Source organism: Neomonachus schauinslandi, chromosome 15 (genome assembly GCF_002201575.2).
Source record: "Neomonachus schauinslandi chromosome 15, ASM220157v2, whole genome shotgun sequence".
In the NCBI taxonomy this organism is placed as follows: Eukaryota; Metazoa; Chordata; class Mammalia; order Carnivora; family Phocidae; genus Neomonachus; species Neomonachus schauinslandi.
In genome coordinates, this window is record NC_058417.1 from 58,490,954 (window position 1) to 58,507,083 (window position 16,130).

At 60.7% G+C, this 16,130-nt stretch overlaps 1 protein-coding gene across 1 annotated transcript in view; it reads left to right on the top strand.

Annotated features, from left to right (window-relative positions):
• The first annotated feature begins 2 nt into the window (after nucleotides 1-2).
• The window catches only part of BAHCC1 (BAH domain and coiled-coil containing 1), a 63,230-nt gene continuing 47,102 nt past the window's right edge, over nucleotides 3-16,130 (top strand). The window contains exon 1 of the mRNA XM_021680798.1: nucleotides 3-186. Coding sequence (XP_021536473.1) covers nucleotides 3-186 — 184 coding nt within the window. The remainder of the gene's footprint in view (nucleotides 187-16,130) is intronic.

Genomic DNA, 16,130 nt, shown 5'->3' on the forward strand with positions numbered 1-16,130 from the left:
GCATGGATGGCCGCGACTTCGCGCCGCCGCCGCATCTGCTGTCGGAGCGCGGGAGCCTGGGCCACCGCAGCGCCGCCGCCGCCGCCGCCGCGCGCCTTGCCCCCGCCGGGCCCGCCGCGCAGCCCCCGGCTCACTTCCAGCCCGGAAAGTACTTCCCGTCGCCGCTGCCCATGGCTTCGCACACAGGTCAGTGCCGGCCGGGGGCGGGCGCGGGAGTGGAGGCCCAGCGGAGAGGTGGGCACGGTCCAGGGGGAATGGGCGCGCGCCCCTCCTCTCCTTGGAGCGTTTGCCGAGCAGCCTTCGGTTTCATTTCCCTGCCGGGGCTCCGGTGGCGGGGCCCCCAGCCGGATCATCGCGGTTTAGAGCGGCCTTCCCCGGGGTCCCCGGGGTCTCGGAGGGGCAGCCCCGGAGCCGGCTAAAAATAAAGCCTTTCCCCCCCTGCCCCCCTCCCCCACCCCTTCCTGCAGAAAAACTAAATTCCCCGGAAACCTCATTTCTGCATTCTGCATTCACATCCTTAAGACATTCTGAGGCTGGGACAACGAGGCACTTTCTGCGGGAACAAAACGGCTGTTGTGACTGGGGGCGGGGGGCGGGGGGCGCCGCGGCCTGGCGGATTAGGGCGGTGTGTGCGCGGGGTGAGCGTTAATAGGGACTGCTGGTGTAAGACGAGCAAATCCTGTTTCTATATAAAGCCTTGAAGTGTCAGGGTGAGAATGGGTTTGCAGGGGTTGTATGTGCTTTAACAAGTGCCTCTGGTATCCTGCTAAAGCCGGACGAAGCGTGGCCAGAGCGCGGCCCAAGCTCGCGGCCCGCGGCCCTGGGGGAGGGCAGTGTGGGGCGCCGGCTTGGCTTGGCTGGGGGCGGCGCGGGGCCGCCTCGGGATTTCGGTGCAGGCGAGTGCGCAGCGAATTTGCTCCACGGGGAGCGAACGGGGCCGCCCGGCGTTCCTGTCCTCTCGGATTCTCTTCCGGAGAGCGTTGGTCCTTGGCAGGGCTGACCCAGGCCTCCGGAGCAACACTAACCCCTCTGGGCAGCTCTGATACTCTACTGTAGAGCAAGGTCCGAGGAGAAGCAGAGCGAGGCAGCGGGGAGCCAAGGGGCAGCTACCTCGAGGAGACCCTGGAGGTCACTGGCCTTAGCCCACGGAGTTTGCAGGAATAAGGTTAGGGGCTTGGCGAGGGGGCCTGCTGGTCAACCTTGAAGGCTGGCTTGCTCTTGTTTACAGTTTGTTCTAAACACCAGAAATGTTGTTTGCTGCTTTTTTGGGTTTGTTTGTTAATTTGGCAGTTACAGTTATTATTGCTAGCTTGATGAACTGTGAATACTAATAAAATTATATCTGCTTTAAAGGGATTACAATTAGTGTGTGGATTAAAACGGATGGAAGACTCGGCTAGAAAGGAAAATGTCAGAAGGGAGGGCAGTCAGACAGAAAAACATAAATTTCCTAAAAAGAAAAAAATATGCAAAATTGCTTAATTACTAATGGGCTTTTAGCATTTACAACACAGAGAGGTTCAGAAAGTTAGAAGGAGGCAGGAGTGGAGGGGCTGGGCTCCCAGGCTCTGCTGGACGCAGCCCTGGGCGAGGGGCCTCGGCAAGGCTGCCCTTCTTTAGCTCTTCCTTGCTGTTCCCTCTTTCTGTCCTTTTCTTTTCTTCCATCTAGATTTATAGCTCGAAAGAGGAAACGTACTTGCTTGGGAAATTGGTGATTTAAAAATATCTGTCCTGGCTGTCCCTGAAGTTAAGTGTCTCTCCTGCCCCTGCATTGACGTGCTGCCCACCCAGCTCAGCCCACACTGGGGGGCTGCAGCTCAGGCTCATGTTGGCCGCAGGGACAGTGCAGCCTCCCTACCAGCCCCTTCTGCTGCGGGCTTGCAGCCCCTGCTGAGGGGGGGAAAGGCTGAGCCTGCAGGTTGGAGGATGGGGAGGGAGCAGCTGCAACCCCCACCACACACACACACCCGCTGTGCCCCCTAGCCTGGCAGGTAGGAGCATCCCCGAGACAAGGGTCTGGAAGGGCCCCTGACGCTGAGGCTTCCCCAGGGCTATCCCACTCTGCGGAGGCCCGGCCAGGTGGGATTCCCCGTCAGTTCAGGTCACGGCTGCCTCCCCTGTCCCCACTCATCAACCCACAGCCTGGCCAGGTCTTGGTCAGCCGCCATGTCCCTTTTCTGTTTTTGCCAGATGCAGGCACCACCAAGTCAGGTGGGAATGTGGATGGGGTGGCCCGGACCATTGTCTTGCTCATTCCAAGTTTGAGCACGTGGTTCTTGGAGCGGAGGCCATGCTGGGTTTGGAGATACTGGGTGGGCGCTGGCCTGGTCTGTGTCCTTGACCTAGACCCAGCCCTCCTCCCCATACGCAGGGTGCTCTAGAGGGCGCTGGAGGTCCCCAGGGCACCCTCAGAGGGGGGCTGAAGGGCCACGTGTTCCTTGTTCCTGGAGGCCATAGCCACCCCCCTGGGGGACCAGAGAGACCTATTGTGCTTGGAGGTGCCCGACCCATTAGTGACAGAAAGGCTGGCCGAACGGGCATCCAGCTAGAAACATCTGCCGCTGAAAGCCTTCTGAAATTGCTGAAAGCCAGAATATTGTATTGGTTTTTAAAATTTAGCTACATCAATTTTTTTTTAAAGGAATTATACCCCAGATCACTTTGCTTTGGTCTGTATCTATACATGATCTAGTTTAGAAAGAGAAAAAAAGTATAATCAAGTTAAAAACATTTTTTTTCCCATTTGTGTGCGGATTTCCAAATGGCTAGTTTGGCGGACTTTCTTCCCATTTCCGCCTACGGCCTCCGAGCCGCCGGCCAGGCCAAGCCGCCCCTCCCAGCCCCGACTGCTCCGACCGCCCCCGCCCAAAGGAAAATTGCTCCGAAGCGCCTTCTTGTGTGTCCAGGTCCAACGAGGAGTAGGGCCCAGCCACCAGGGCTGGAGTCCCCAGCTTCCCAGGACTCCTCATCCCTGGCTCAGCCACCCGGGCTGAGCCCAGGGGCTCCCCACCCCCGCCTGCCCGCCGGCCTGCGCTGCCCCACCCAGTGCTTTCAAGACGTCAGCTTGAGGACCCTGATGGGACGTTGGGCTCCAGGGTTTCTGCCATTGTTTTTCTAAAAATGAAAGTGCTGGTAGCTTTATAATCGGGCTGTAGGGTTTTACGGTAAAGTGCTGCTCCAGTAACCTTGTCACCAAAAGGTGCAATTAAAATGTTTGGAATCATTATTTTTAGTGCAGTGTTAGATTTTGTCTCTAATACAGATGGTCCGGAGGCAAAACTGTGAAATCTAGGGGGAAAAAAAAAAGGAAAATCAACAACGCATCAACCCGAGATTTTTCACCAGCACTACTGCCTGGAGGGGTTGGGGACCGCGCCTCTCCCGGCGCGTTGAAAAAAGAGGCGGCAGGGCCTGGGAGAAGCCGGTCCCCACCCCCTCTTCCGGCCGGGTCAGCTCCTGTCCTCCATCCTTCTCTATCCATCCCCCCCTCAGGCCGAGCCTTCGAGAACCACCAGGCTTCTACCCAAGGCAGGCGGAGGTGCCGATTTCCGCAGTCTGGCTGCGGGTTGGGTTCTCCTCTCTGCCTCTTCTCTTGTCTCTTTTGGGGTGTAAATGTCCCGGCCTGGAAGCCAGGTGCTGAGGGCCGGGGGAGGAGGGCGGGTGGGGGGGGGGAGCTTGGGAATAAACAGGGCGGCAGGTCCCTTCTGTTGGGAGTACGGAAAACTCCTTCCCTGCAAAACGCGCTTCTGATTGCCAACCTCGAAAAGAAAGAAAGCAAAACACACTGGAGGAAGAAAGATAATTTCCTAGTGTGAAAAGACCCCATCAAAGGTTCCCCTCCCTCGTCATGTGATATTTTTTTGTAAAGAAAAAAATACATTTTCGTAAATACCTCATTAACTCAATGACACCATGGTGTTTCTGCAACAGTTACCAACATTAAGTAGGTGTGAAAAGAGTTACTTTCTGAAGACTCTACCCATCCTGCTCGGGAAGTGACAGAACCAGACATCAAAGTGGGCCGCCCCGCTGCAGAGCCCCGGGATCCGGCGGCCGCCTAGACCAGCCCGGCCACAGCCGCCCTGCCCGCCCCTCCGAAGCCATTTTTGGAATGTGGGTTTTTTCTCAGTGGGGCTTGTGCTGCCCATGTCTGATTATTGCCTATAAGGATATTCCTATAGGAATATTCAGGTCACGTGAGTAATAAAACAAATTAGCCAGCGAGGCAGGGAGCGGCCTCGTACAGATAGCAGCACATCGCCCCTGGAAAACACTCACCCCCAAATGCGCCCCGGTTATTCTTAGAAATCTCCCTCCTCTGCCTCGAGACTGGGTTCAACAGCCCGCACAGACAGGACGGAACGCATAGGAGTCTGTTAGAATAACACGGATGAGGCTAAAAATACCCCTCAGAAACACACATAAAAAAGCCAAATCCAACAACAGAACGAGCTAAAAATATTCCAGGCTTTGGCAAAGAGCACAGAGTTAAATAAATTATACAAGAGCCATTCATGGGAGCAAGTTGACTTTCTCTCTTACGGGAACTTGGTTCAAGCTAATAAAAATAATAATTTACTGGCCACTGAGCTTTGCATGAGTTTAAATTTAATTGGTGGGGCTTCTGGCGTTTGTCACTTCTTGGCGATTAGTGGGCTTGCCCTGGCCTGGGGCAGGGTGGGGAGGGGGCGCTGGGCCTGGGGTCCCTGGAAGCACAGGACAGTGTCTCCTCAGGAGGAGGGCCTGAGTGCAAGGGCAGGATGCCCGGGAGGCTGAAGGAGGAGGGAGGCTGAAGGTGGGGGGCGCGGTCAGGGGAGGCAGAAAAGAGACAGGCTAGGTGCGGCTATTTTAATTTGATAAACGATCGTACACCTTTAAGAGTGTGTTTTAACAATCAAGATACACTCCAGCAAGTTGATAGGATGTTCGCTGTCAACTTACATATGTCATCAGAATGGGCTGTGAGCATAAATAATGTGCTGGAGTGTGCGGGATGCGCGGCAGCCTCGGCGGGAGCTGGGCAGGTAGCGCCCCTGTCCCCTGGCTGGCGCTTCTCTCCTGGTGTCTGGGGTCAGTGGTCAGAGGAGGGTAGGAGTGGGGGGGACACTTTGGTGGAGGTCTTTCCTCTCTAGGGAGTTCCCAGGTCTCCCCGCCAAAATAAGAGTTGGGTCGGCTTTGGTTGAGAAGCCACTGCGGGGAGGACCCGAGGCAGGAACTGCAGCATTGGTTGTGTCTTCAGCGGCAGATGTCTACATTCAGCCACTTCCAGGAATGTTGAATTTCCACCCAGGGATTAGGGTCAGGGTAATCCCCTTTGGTCTCTCCTGTTCCTTGTTGTTCCTTAGTGGACCGCCCCCGGAAATCCCTGCAGGCCCTGCTAACTCCTAAAAGACTACACTTCCCAGGATGTCCCTGGTCTAGCTCCAGGGGGTGGGGGTGGGGGTTCCCAAGCACCAGAGAGTTCAGCCAGTACCATTGGGAATGAGTGCTTTCCAGGAGGGCAGAGAGAGGCCGTGGTCACCACCCCCTGGAGCCCCCCTTGCTTGCCTCCTGGGAGAGGCCTCTGGGCCCCAGCAGTGGGAAGCTGCCCTGCACCCCTGGACCCTGCGTGGAAGCTGTCTGGATTGGCGTGACCAGAGTCCCTGGGGATTCCCACCAGCCCCACTCCCTCATTTCTGCCCCCGGCTCGTGCCTTCCTTCAGCGTGTGGGCTTCTCACAGGGGCCCTGGTCTCCTCCTCGAGGCCCTGCCTGGCCCCTGGGCTGGTCTCTGTCACAGAGTGCCACAAGAAGACCCTTCACAGCCTTTGGCGTGGCGCATTCTCCCGCATTCTCTTGGCCTCATGTCCTCAGTCCTTGCCTGAGCCAGGCCGATCTGCATGCAGCCTGGGAGTGACTTCTGGCAGTTTCTGAGAAGAAACCGGCCCCCCGGGACAGATGGCCTAGGACCCTCCGAAGGACAGCCTGGCGCATCATCACCTGTCCAGAGAAGGTTCTCAAACTGGCCTCCGCCTGCAGCCTCCTGGAGAGTTGGCCTCTCCGGGGTGCCCCTTGAGGCATCCTCCCCCCCACCCCCAGGTCCTCCTGCAGCATCACGTTACTTTCTCCACGTGTGACTTTGCGGTGTCAGGATGCACAGCACGCGCCCTGTTTGGCAGATGGGTGACGTGCTCTGATGTCCCCCCACCTCTGTTCGTCCACCAGGGAACAGCTCCCGGTTCCCCGGTCCCCATTAACCTCTGGGGCCTCCTTTCTCACACCAAAGACTGGGGATCAGGACATAATCAAAGCCTGCGTGTGGTGTCTAGAAAACGTCCCGCAGCCCCCACCCCCCCCCAGCCCTGGGAGAAGGTGGGGCCTCGGGACCCCGGAGCGTGGCACCGCCGCTCCACCTTGGCTCTGACGTTTTTATGGGATAATATACCATTTAGATCACGCAGGTCTGTTTGACAGTGGGCCGCCCCTGTTTGTAATATATAATATCAGTGCGTCCTGTGGCCCCGTGAGCAGCCGCCCCCGGAGGACAGGCAACGGGGGGCCCCCGGCCACGCTGGAGGAGCTCGGGACGCTGCGATCACCCCGGGGCTGCGCAGGCCTGGCGGGGAGGCGTCCGGCGCCCGAGCTGGGATCCAGGAGCTGGTCTCCGAGGGCCGCGGCAGCTGTCGGGGCGATTAGGTTCCAGATGGGATCAGCCAGGAAGTGGTTTTTTTCATTCTGACCTGGGGTGGGGGGAGGAGGAGAAGGGAACGAACAGGTGGGTTGGGTTCCCTCCCCTCCCCCCTCCCAGCCCCCCAACAAAGAGTGCAGTGTCTTTAGATGCAAATGCTTTTGAGTCTCCGTGGGGGGAACCCACTGTGTGCCTGGAACCGGAAGGAAAGATGAAGCAGCCCCTCCCCGTCCCCAGGGCAGGAACTTGGTTTTCCACTGGAAATTTCCAGAAGTGGGGAGGGGGGAGAGGACTGGCATGCTGTCTGCAGAAGCCTCTAAGCAGCTGGCTGGGGTCCCCGAGGGTGGCCTGGGGGCAGTGCCTTCTTGGGGCACCGCGCCAAGAAAGAGAGTCCTGACGTAAATTACATAAGGACTGAACCGCCCCTGCCATCTTCCCGGGACTGGATGGCGGGTCTTGGCTGGGTCCGTCGGCCTGTCCCTCGGGGAAGCCAGGGGCTTTCCTCCTCGGGACTTCCACAGGCGGCTCCAGGGCCGGGCACTGGGGTGGCCCCTCCATCTCAGAGGTGGGCGTGCTGAGCTAAGCTGGACAGGGGAGAGAAGAAGGCCCGCCAGGGACAGCTGGACAAGAGACCCGAGGAGCCGAGCCCAGGGTGGGGACGTGGTGGTGGGACTGGGCTGGGCCTGCGCTGCCGCCCAGTGCCCACCCAGCGGCACCGTGGGACGGGCTCCGCCTCAGGCAGTGCCTCTGGGCGCAGCCCCCGTCCCCTGTGTGGGCAGAGGCGGAGGCCCACCCCGCAGACCCCGACGGGGGCAGCCAGCATGTCAATGGGCTGAGCTCACGCGTGCCCCCAGTGCATGGTCGCAGGTCGCATCCTGCTCACCTGTGCTCACGGCACTGGCCAGGTCTTCACGCTCACCCACAACCAGCCTTCAAGGAATCCCATTCCAGCGCCCCTGGGAGGGCCAGGTGTCTGGTGACCTGAATGTGCAGGCTGGTGCGTCGCCACTTCCTGCCACCTGCTCTGTCCTTCAGCTCCTGGGCTCCTGCCAGGGTGGAGCCCACTCGGGGCCCTCACTTGCACGGCTTGGCCCCGGCGAGCCGCGCGCCTTGCTTTAGCTCCTTCGTGCCCACTCTCACTGTGGACCCCTGGAGACCCCAGCCTCCCCTTGCAGGAAGGGCTCCCCATACCAAGTTCCCGCCATTCCCAGGACTCAGCGTCTGCGCCCAGCCACCCACAGGCTCTGGCCACGGTGCTGGCCCAGGCCCCTTCTCAGCTCCCCTTCCCTGCCCCTCCTGGAGCCAGCCCCAGCCCATTCTCCAGGGGGCGGCTGACACAGCCGCGGTGCCCAGGCTTGTCACACGTTCTATCTGCAGCTGGTCCCACCGGGGCCTGGCCTCACCTACTCTCAGAGCCCCCCAGTGATTCTGCCGTGCAGCTCTTCCCGGGCCCCCCTAGCCCTGAACGTGCCCCCACATTCTGCTCAGACTCCACCTCTCCTTCCTTGGAGGGCCTCCCTGGGCCTCCAGCCCATCTCCTGTCCCATGCGCTGCGTGGCCTCCAGGCCCTGACCTCCTGGGTGCCCTGAGCCCCCAGGCCGCGCAGCAGCCCCTGCCCAGCTCCCCAGACCAGTGTTGGTGGGGTTGGTGCCCTTTCCCGTGGGGCTGCAGAGTCCTGAGTCTGGGGTGTCCTTGTCCCTTCATTCCTGCCGGAGCTGGGCCACCCAGGACGGTGGGGGCCCCGAGGGGGGTGTGTGTGCCACGCTGGGGTGGCATGCACATGCGTGTGGGTATGAGGAGAGCCTCGTTCAGCTTTTCGCCTGCAATTTCACTCCCACATTGGAGAAAAGGGAAGATAAGGACCCTCTCTGGGAGAACCGAGTTGGGGAGAGAGGGGTGGGAGACGTGCCAGGGTCTGCTTTGACCCTTCACTGAAAACCAAGGTGCCCTGCCCCCAAACCTGAGCGCCTCACGGGGCCATGCATGTTGGCAGTGCCCTCTGCATGTCCCCAGCTTGTGTGGACACCTCCCGGGGGCCAGGTCAGCAACTCCTCACCTTCCAGAAGCATCTTCTGTCATTGACAGAGGCTCCCAAGCTGTGTGCGCCACATTTTAAAAGGTGTCAGCCCTAAACAGATGGGCAGAGTGAGCTGTCCCCCTGTTAGTGTCACCCCTGGCGGCGGGGGTTGGGGGCAGAAGCCAGAGGCTTCACCTGAGTCCTAGGGCAGTGGCGGGTGAGGAGGGATGCTGGGGAGGGCTGCCCCTCTCCTCCTGGTGGGTGGCTGCGCGGGCACTGGACTCAGGGGTGGGGTGGGGGCCACCAACCAAAGGAAAATGAGGGACACGGGAGCAGAGAGAAGGCAGGGGCCGTGGGTCTCCCCCCCTTGCCCTCCGTGGCATCTCCATCCCGGGCAGGCAGGCCCTTCACGCGGTGCCGCTTTGCTGTTTGGACCTCGAGCCCTGGGAGCCGGCTCCTGGTTCTCTGGCTCGATACCTGGCCAGGGAGGTGTGCGTGGTGGGACTGGCCGTGTCCAGGCCATCTGACAGCCGGCGGCCCCTGCTCTGTGTCTTCGGAGCCCATTAGAGTCCATTAGAGCTGGCTGGACACACACACTTGTACACACCCCCCCCCCCAGGATGTGCCCAGAGGCCTGGAGAGAAAGTGACTGGTGCCTGCGTCTTGCAGGAGGGGCTGCTTCCCTGGGGACAGGCAGGGAGGCACATGGGGCACCTCCTGGGGGCCCCCCTTCACGGGTCACAGTCCCTCCAGACCCTCCCCATGGTCTGTCTAGAGGTCCAGCGGCCTTGAGCACAGAGGTAGAAAGCGGGTTCTGCTTCCTGCACTGGCCCTGGGGGCCTACCATCCTCCTGGCTGGCTTTTGCCTCTGGGGGCCGTAGGCATGGGGGCTCGTCAGTTCTGTCTGGGGCTTCTCACAGGGTTTGACATCACGGGGATGAGGATGGAGACCCTGGGTCTGGGCAGGGCGGTCTGCGAGTCTGGGAGCCCCACAGATGGAGTGGGGGTGCTGAGCATCTCTCTCTGCAGCCCGTAGGGGGCCATCCAAGGCCAGAGGCAGGATGGCCCCAGGGTCCTTGGTCAGATGACCCGGGGCAGGTCCCCGGGTGGGTCAGCAGGGGGGGGGGGGGGGATGTTTCTGTGAGCATCTCTCTTACCTCTCATTTCTCTGTGTGAGCGTGAAGAGATGCTATGTTACGGGGGTCGGGACTCCGGCCTTGAGCCGTGAGTGGGCCTGGGGTCTCTCCTCTCCCAGCGCATCTGTCCCCAGCCCACCCTCCTTGTCCTCAGCGCTCCAGCCCTCCCCCACTGTGGGTGTGCCCTGCAGCCTCCTTTCTGCTCCCCCTCTTCTGTACCCTCAAACCCTGACCCCTGGCAGGCACCTGTGCCCAGACCTGAGGTGGATTTTGGCCAAGGAGAGTGAGGCTTAGCGAGGACAGAGGGGCTGGGGAGACCCCCGGGGGGAAGTCGGGTGGCGACCACCGACTTGCAGACGGGGAGGGTCACCCACCCACAGTGGGCTGGCTCTGTCCTCTGCTGCTCACGTCCTCACTGAGCACAGGAGGCCCGGAAACTTTGAGGTCAGCTCTGGCCTCCCTCTCTCCTTCCTCCCTTCCTTCCTTCCCTTCATGCCTCCCTCCTCTGGCTCTCCGTGGGCAGCCCCTGACCCGTGCACATCTGCTGGGAGGCCCCAGTGGGCTGCCGGCCACCCCCGCCCTGGGTGTGTGGTGGCCCCAGGTGATGGTGGGTGGGAGATGTGTGTCCTCTGGAGGCATCTCCAACTCCCCTTCCCCTCCACCGCCCACCTGCCCCAGGGGAAGCCCTGAGCTTCGGGTGGTTTCTGGGCCTTCCTACTCCCCCTCTGCCTCGTAGATCTTCTACCCCAGCCTGCGCATCTCCCTGAGGTCCTTCCTCACAAATCCTCCTGCCCCAGTCTTGCTTCCCTCCCAGCCCCCTGCTCAGGTCCCTGTCCCTCAGGAAGGTGCCTTGCACTCAGCAGGGCACCAGCCCAGATGCCTCCTCCCCAGCACTCCCCAGGGCCCTGGCGGCCCCCAGGTGGCGGGTTCAGGACCCGGGCGTGGACGGGAATATGGTGAGGGCAGAACTGGGGCTCCCACCTGCCTTCTGGCCTCAGCAGCGGCACCTTGTAGGACAGTGACAGCAGATCCCTTTGTCCCTGGCCGGGGTGCACGGCAGGGAGCGGAAAGGAGCTGGACTCTGGCACCCACAGGACATGCCGGGTCTGCCCAGTGGGGCAGTCGTCCTGTCCACTCAGCCTGCTGTGTGCCTCAGCCACCCCGGCCAGCAGGTCACTTGTGGGCACTTTGCCTGAAGCCAGTCCCCTTTTTGAGACTTTTTGCATCCCTTTGGGTCTCCTAAAAATAAGCTTTTAATTTATTTTAAATTAACAGTAGAATTAAATCTAAATTAAGTTGTAGTACTTCTTTAGGCCAGCTCTTAAAAAGTCCTTAGTGTGTGTGAATACAGATGAGATTGAGAAAAGTTGGGAAGCTGTACATGAGACTATCCCATCCTTCATGACCTGTTGTAGATTTGGTGACAAGTACCTAGTAGAAACCCAAAATGATTAAGAAAGAAGGGCCCTTGTGTGGGAGATGAGCAAACGGTCCTTGGAATGCCAGATGCAAGGGGAGGGGGCCGGGACGAGACCCCATACAGGGACCTCCACGATTGCTGGTGCCTTTAGTGGTCAAGGGCTGGGGTGACCTTGGGCTCCGCTTGAAGGGAAGTTGGGGCACAGGGGGCGCTGGGGGTGCATCTGTGTGTCTGTGTCGCCGGGGCCAGGAGGCTGCCGTTGGCCAGGGTGGGGCTGGGGGGAACTTAACCCGGATTTCCGGCTTTTCTGTAGGAGGCAGATCTGTGCCCTGAGTTGCTGATTCCCCTCCTGGTCCTTCCTGAAGGTTCCTTCTTTGCTCTGGGCTCCACTGTACATGCAGCAAAACCCCTCCCCACCCGGTTCTGTGGCTTCTCTATGTATTAGTTAGCTATTGCTGTGTAACAAATCATCCCAGGTTTGGCAGCTTAAAGCAGCAAACGTTATTACCTCATACTCTCTGTGGGTCAGGAGTCCGAGTCAAGGTGTCGGCCAGGGCTGTGGGCATCTCAAGGCTCAGCGGTGGGGGGCCCCATTGCAAGCTCCCCCCAGGGCTGCCACAGGCCTCAGTTCCTTACTGGGGGCTGGCTGGGGACAGCGGTTCTGTGGAAGTGAGTCTAATCCCACCCACACTCAAGGGGAGGGGACTACATAAAGGCATGAATACCAGGGGTCAGGGGTCATTGGGAGCCCCACTCGATTGGACCCCTCTTGGGGGCCCTGGTAGGCCCAGCTGCAGGCCCCGGGGGTGGTCCCCCTCGTCCCTCCACACTCCCGGGCTCCCTGCATGGGACCTGGTCAGACCACCGGAGAATGCCCTCCCTCTCAGCCTCTCTCCCCTCTTGTCCAGCTCAGCCCCCTCCTTGCCCACAACCCTGTCATCACTTCCTCACAGTGACCCCACCCTGGCTTGTCCCCTCCAAAAGCCTGCTGCCTGCTCCATGGAGGGCCCCAGGATAAATGTGGACCTGCTCCTCTGTGGGCCGGGCACGTTGTCCACGGCAGCACGGCAGATGTCCGCTCCAAGACCTGCCACCAGCAGGCCGGTGACTTGGCCCCAAAATGGCCTCGAGGACAGTGCGGGTCAGCGAGAGATCCAAGGGCCATTGTTGGAGGCCAGGGTGCCTGGCCTGTGGTTTCCTCGGATTCCAGGCTGGGCCGCGCTGAGTGGGTGAGCCCACACGTGGCGGTCGCTCTCCGTAATCATTTGTCTGATGAATGAGCCGGGTTCGAGTTTCACCGTGCGGACAGAGCCCAGGGCTCTGGCTGTGGCTTGGGTGACGGGGATGCGGCACTGTGAGATCCGCGCAGCACTTTTTCCTGCTGTTCCTGAACCAGGTGCCTGCCCCGGTGAGGTCAGCAGGTGGCCTGGGCTTACCTGCCCGCGCCCCCCAGCCCCCTGGAGCCAGGGCAGGTCAGGGCAGACCCTGGGCAGCCTCGCCAGACCCTGAGTCCCCCCGAGGAGCAGGGAGCTGGCCCTGGGCCTGGCCACTGGACAGGGAGCCAGAGGTCATGGTGCGTTTGTGGCCCCTAGCCCCTGAGGCTGTGTGGGAGGTGCCCTTTGGGGACCTTGTCCTGTCCGGGCAGCCCAGCACAAAGCCCCTTCCCTCCTTTGGCAGTAGAGCCTTTTCTGCACGCAACACTTGCTTGGAGCACAGGCTGTGAATTGGGGCGAGGGGATCAGTTCTTAGGCTCGGGGACAAGTCCCCTGGGGCAGATGGGGTCCTGGTGGCAGAGCTCAGTGGGACCACTTGCTTGCCCTGTGGTCACATTGGGAGCAACGTGGAAGCACAGGCCTCGGGGCTGGAAGCCCACGGCTGGTTCTCTGTCCCAGTGCCTCTCGCCCTGGCCCCTTGCAGGCCCCAGGCCTCGGGGAGCCGGGGAGCATAGGGCTGGATGCTGAGGTGCGAGCTGCAGGGGACGCTGCTGCGTTTTCCCTCCGGTGGAAATTCCTGCCGGGTTGCCCCAGGCCCGACCCCCCCCATGGGCTCCCCTGGGCTGGCTTCCAATCCGGCCCCGTTCTGGAGGCCACCCGTCCTCCTCAGGCCTGCTCCTCTTCCTGGGGGTCTCAGCTCCATGGGCTGTGGTTCGCCCACCCCCAGAGCTGCTCGTCTTGCCCTGCACCTCAAGGGTGCCCAGAAATACCATGGTTCTACCTCTGAGAAGTGAGGTTTTCCCTCTCCTTAGGCTTACTGTTTCTGGGATGAGAACGCCTCATCTCTGTACTTGTTTTTTGTTTTTTGTTTTTTTTATTTGCGAGAGAGAGAATGAGAGACAGAGAGCATGAGAGGGAGGAGGGTCAGAGGGAGAAGCAGACTCCCCGCCGAGCAGGGAGCCCGATGCGGGACTCGATCCCGGGACTCCAGGATCATGACCTGAGCCGAAGGCAGTCGCTTAACCAACTGAGCCACCCAGGCGCCCAATGAAACTTTATTTATTTTTTTATAAAGATTTTATTTATTATTTGACAGAGAGAGAATGAGAGAGAGAGAGCACATGAGAAGGGGGAGGGTCAGAGGGAGAAGCAGACTCCCTGCCGAGCAGGGAGCCCGATGCGGGACTCGATCCAGGGACTCCAGGATCATGACCTGAGCCGAAGGCAGTCGCCTAACCGACTGAGCCACCCAGGCGCCCTCATCTCTGTACTTGTAAGGGAGTGGGGTGGTTTGTCGGAGGAGCGGTACTGCTAGAAGAAACTGCAAGGCCACAGAGAGCGCACGGGGCGCACCCCACCCCGCGCCTGCCGCACTGTCCCGCGAGCACTGTGGGCCGAGCACTGCGCCAGGAGCCAGTGACAGCCCCCGGGGGAGCCAGGCCTTTCCCTGCTTCTGGCCCCGGGGCCTGAGAGGCAGTGGGGAAGGCCCGGATGGGGTGCGGAGGGCTGGCCTGTCAGAAGGTCGGGCTTGCTGACGTCTCTGCCAGGAGGGGCCCGGGTCCCTGTCTGCTGGGAGTGGAGCGTTGGGTGTGGGTGCTGGGCAGGCCCGGATCCAGTCTCCCTCCCCGGGCCCCTTGGGGATTTGGTCTCACTTGGCGGCTCTCGGGCGAGTCACCTCAGCTCTCTTGGCAGGACACCTCTAGGCCCCCACATGGCCCAGGGCATAGGCTTGGCAGCTGCCCCGGGGCCCCCTCCTCTGCCGGCAGCTCCCCCCACACCACCCCTGCACGGCGATGCAATCTCACTGAGAAATAAACAGCATTTTTCGTTAATTAGACCCCAGCCTTTTCTCCATCTCCCTCCCCGTGGCCGTCCTAGCTCACATCCCACAGAGCACTTGCCGGCTCTCACGTGCTCATTGTGGCTTCTCCTCTCCGTGTCCCCAGGCTCTCCTGTGTGTGTGCGTTTGCCCTGGGGTGCTCCCTGGCTCTCTGCCCTTCCTGCCGGTCTCCCCTCCTTCAGGCCCCCCCTACCTGGCCATGAGCAAACCCCTGAGGCTGAGAGGCCCCCCTCCTGAGCTGGGCCCTTGTCAGGGCCCACAGGTGGCCGTGTGCTTTTGAGGGGGGTTGGGGTCAGGTGGCCTCATCCTAGTGTCCCTCTGGCCACCCCACCTTGCCCACACCCCTGCTCTCCGGGGCATCTGGGTCAGCCCATTGCTGTTGCTTTGTTCTCCATAGGACTGAGTTGCTGGGACCCTGGACTCACCCGGGGCGCACGCCTGGCCCTGCGCCTCTTCTACAGGGGCTAGATGGGTGTTTAGCCCACTTGAAGGCATGGCCGGGTGCTGAATGGAGAGCCCTGCGTGGAGTCAGGCTGGGTTTCACAGAGGAGGCTGGGTGCCAACTGAGTCTTGAGAAATAAAGAGTCAGGAAGGGGCAGCCCTGGAGGGTGAGCCCCGGTGTGGCTAGATCGAACCATACCTGCAGGAGTGGGCAGAGAAACAAGGACAGAAAGTTGGCCCTGGCATCAGGGACCCACAGAACTTCTTGAGAAAGAACTGGTCTCTCTTTCTCAGAGACCAGAGGCTGGTCCATGCAGTGACCTGTGGCGATCTCGGGTCCCCCTCCTGGCCCCACACCAGGACTCTGCAGCGAGTCAGGCCCTTGGTCCCCGGTCCTTCTCAGGCACGAGGGAGCAGAAGCTGGCCTGAATGCTTTCAGTAGCCAGGGAAAGCTCTCCCAGCCCAACATGGTAGCTGACCCCACAGCTGGAGGTCATGACCCCAGGGCACACAGCTGTCCCTGTCCCCTGGCCTGCCCCCATGGAGCTCACTGACACACACCAGGGCCTGTCCCGCCTGGGTGTGGGCGCAGGGTGCCTGGCTCAGCCTGTAGCCTTGTTAGGTGTCTTTGGGATGGGTCTTCAGATCCCTGCACACCCACCCAAGCCAGCCCAGCCTCTGGGCCTTGTGGCTGGACCTGGGGCAGGATGTGGGGTGTTCTCTGAAGAGTCTTGCCAAGCCTTCCTCACCCTGGGAAGATGTGTTGCCTCTAAGTGCCCCACCCCGAAACCGCCAGCCTCCAGGCAGGGCGAGAGTCCTGCATTTACTTAGGAAAGCAAAGGGGTTTATGAACCCTGCCGGAAGCAAGAGGCTGGACTTGGTGAGGCTCTAGTCTGGCTCCAAGGGCCGAGGAAACTGCCTCTGCGGCCAACGCCTGGGGTGAGGGGGTGAGGAGGCTGGGGCCCGCTCCACGGCTGGCACCCAGGTGGGCATGCAACAGGGGTGGCCTCCAGGTAAACTGAGGGGTGGCAGGAGAGGGACTAATGGTGTAACTTGGTCTGGGGGTTGTGACTACCCATAAGGGAGGGATAATCAGATGGATGGATGAATGGATGGTTGGATGGATGGATGGATGGAGAGATGGATGGATGGAGGGAGGGATGGATGGATGGATGGAG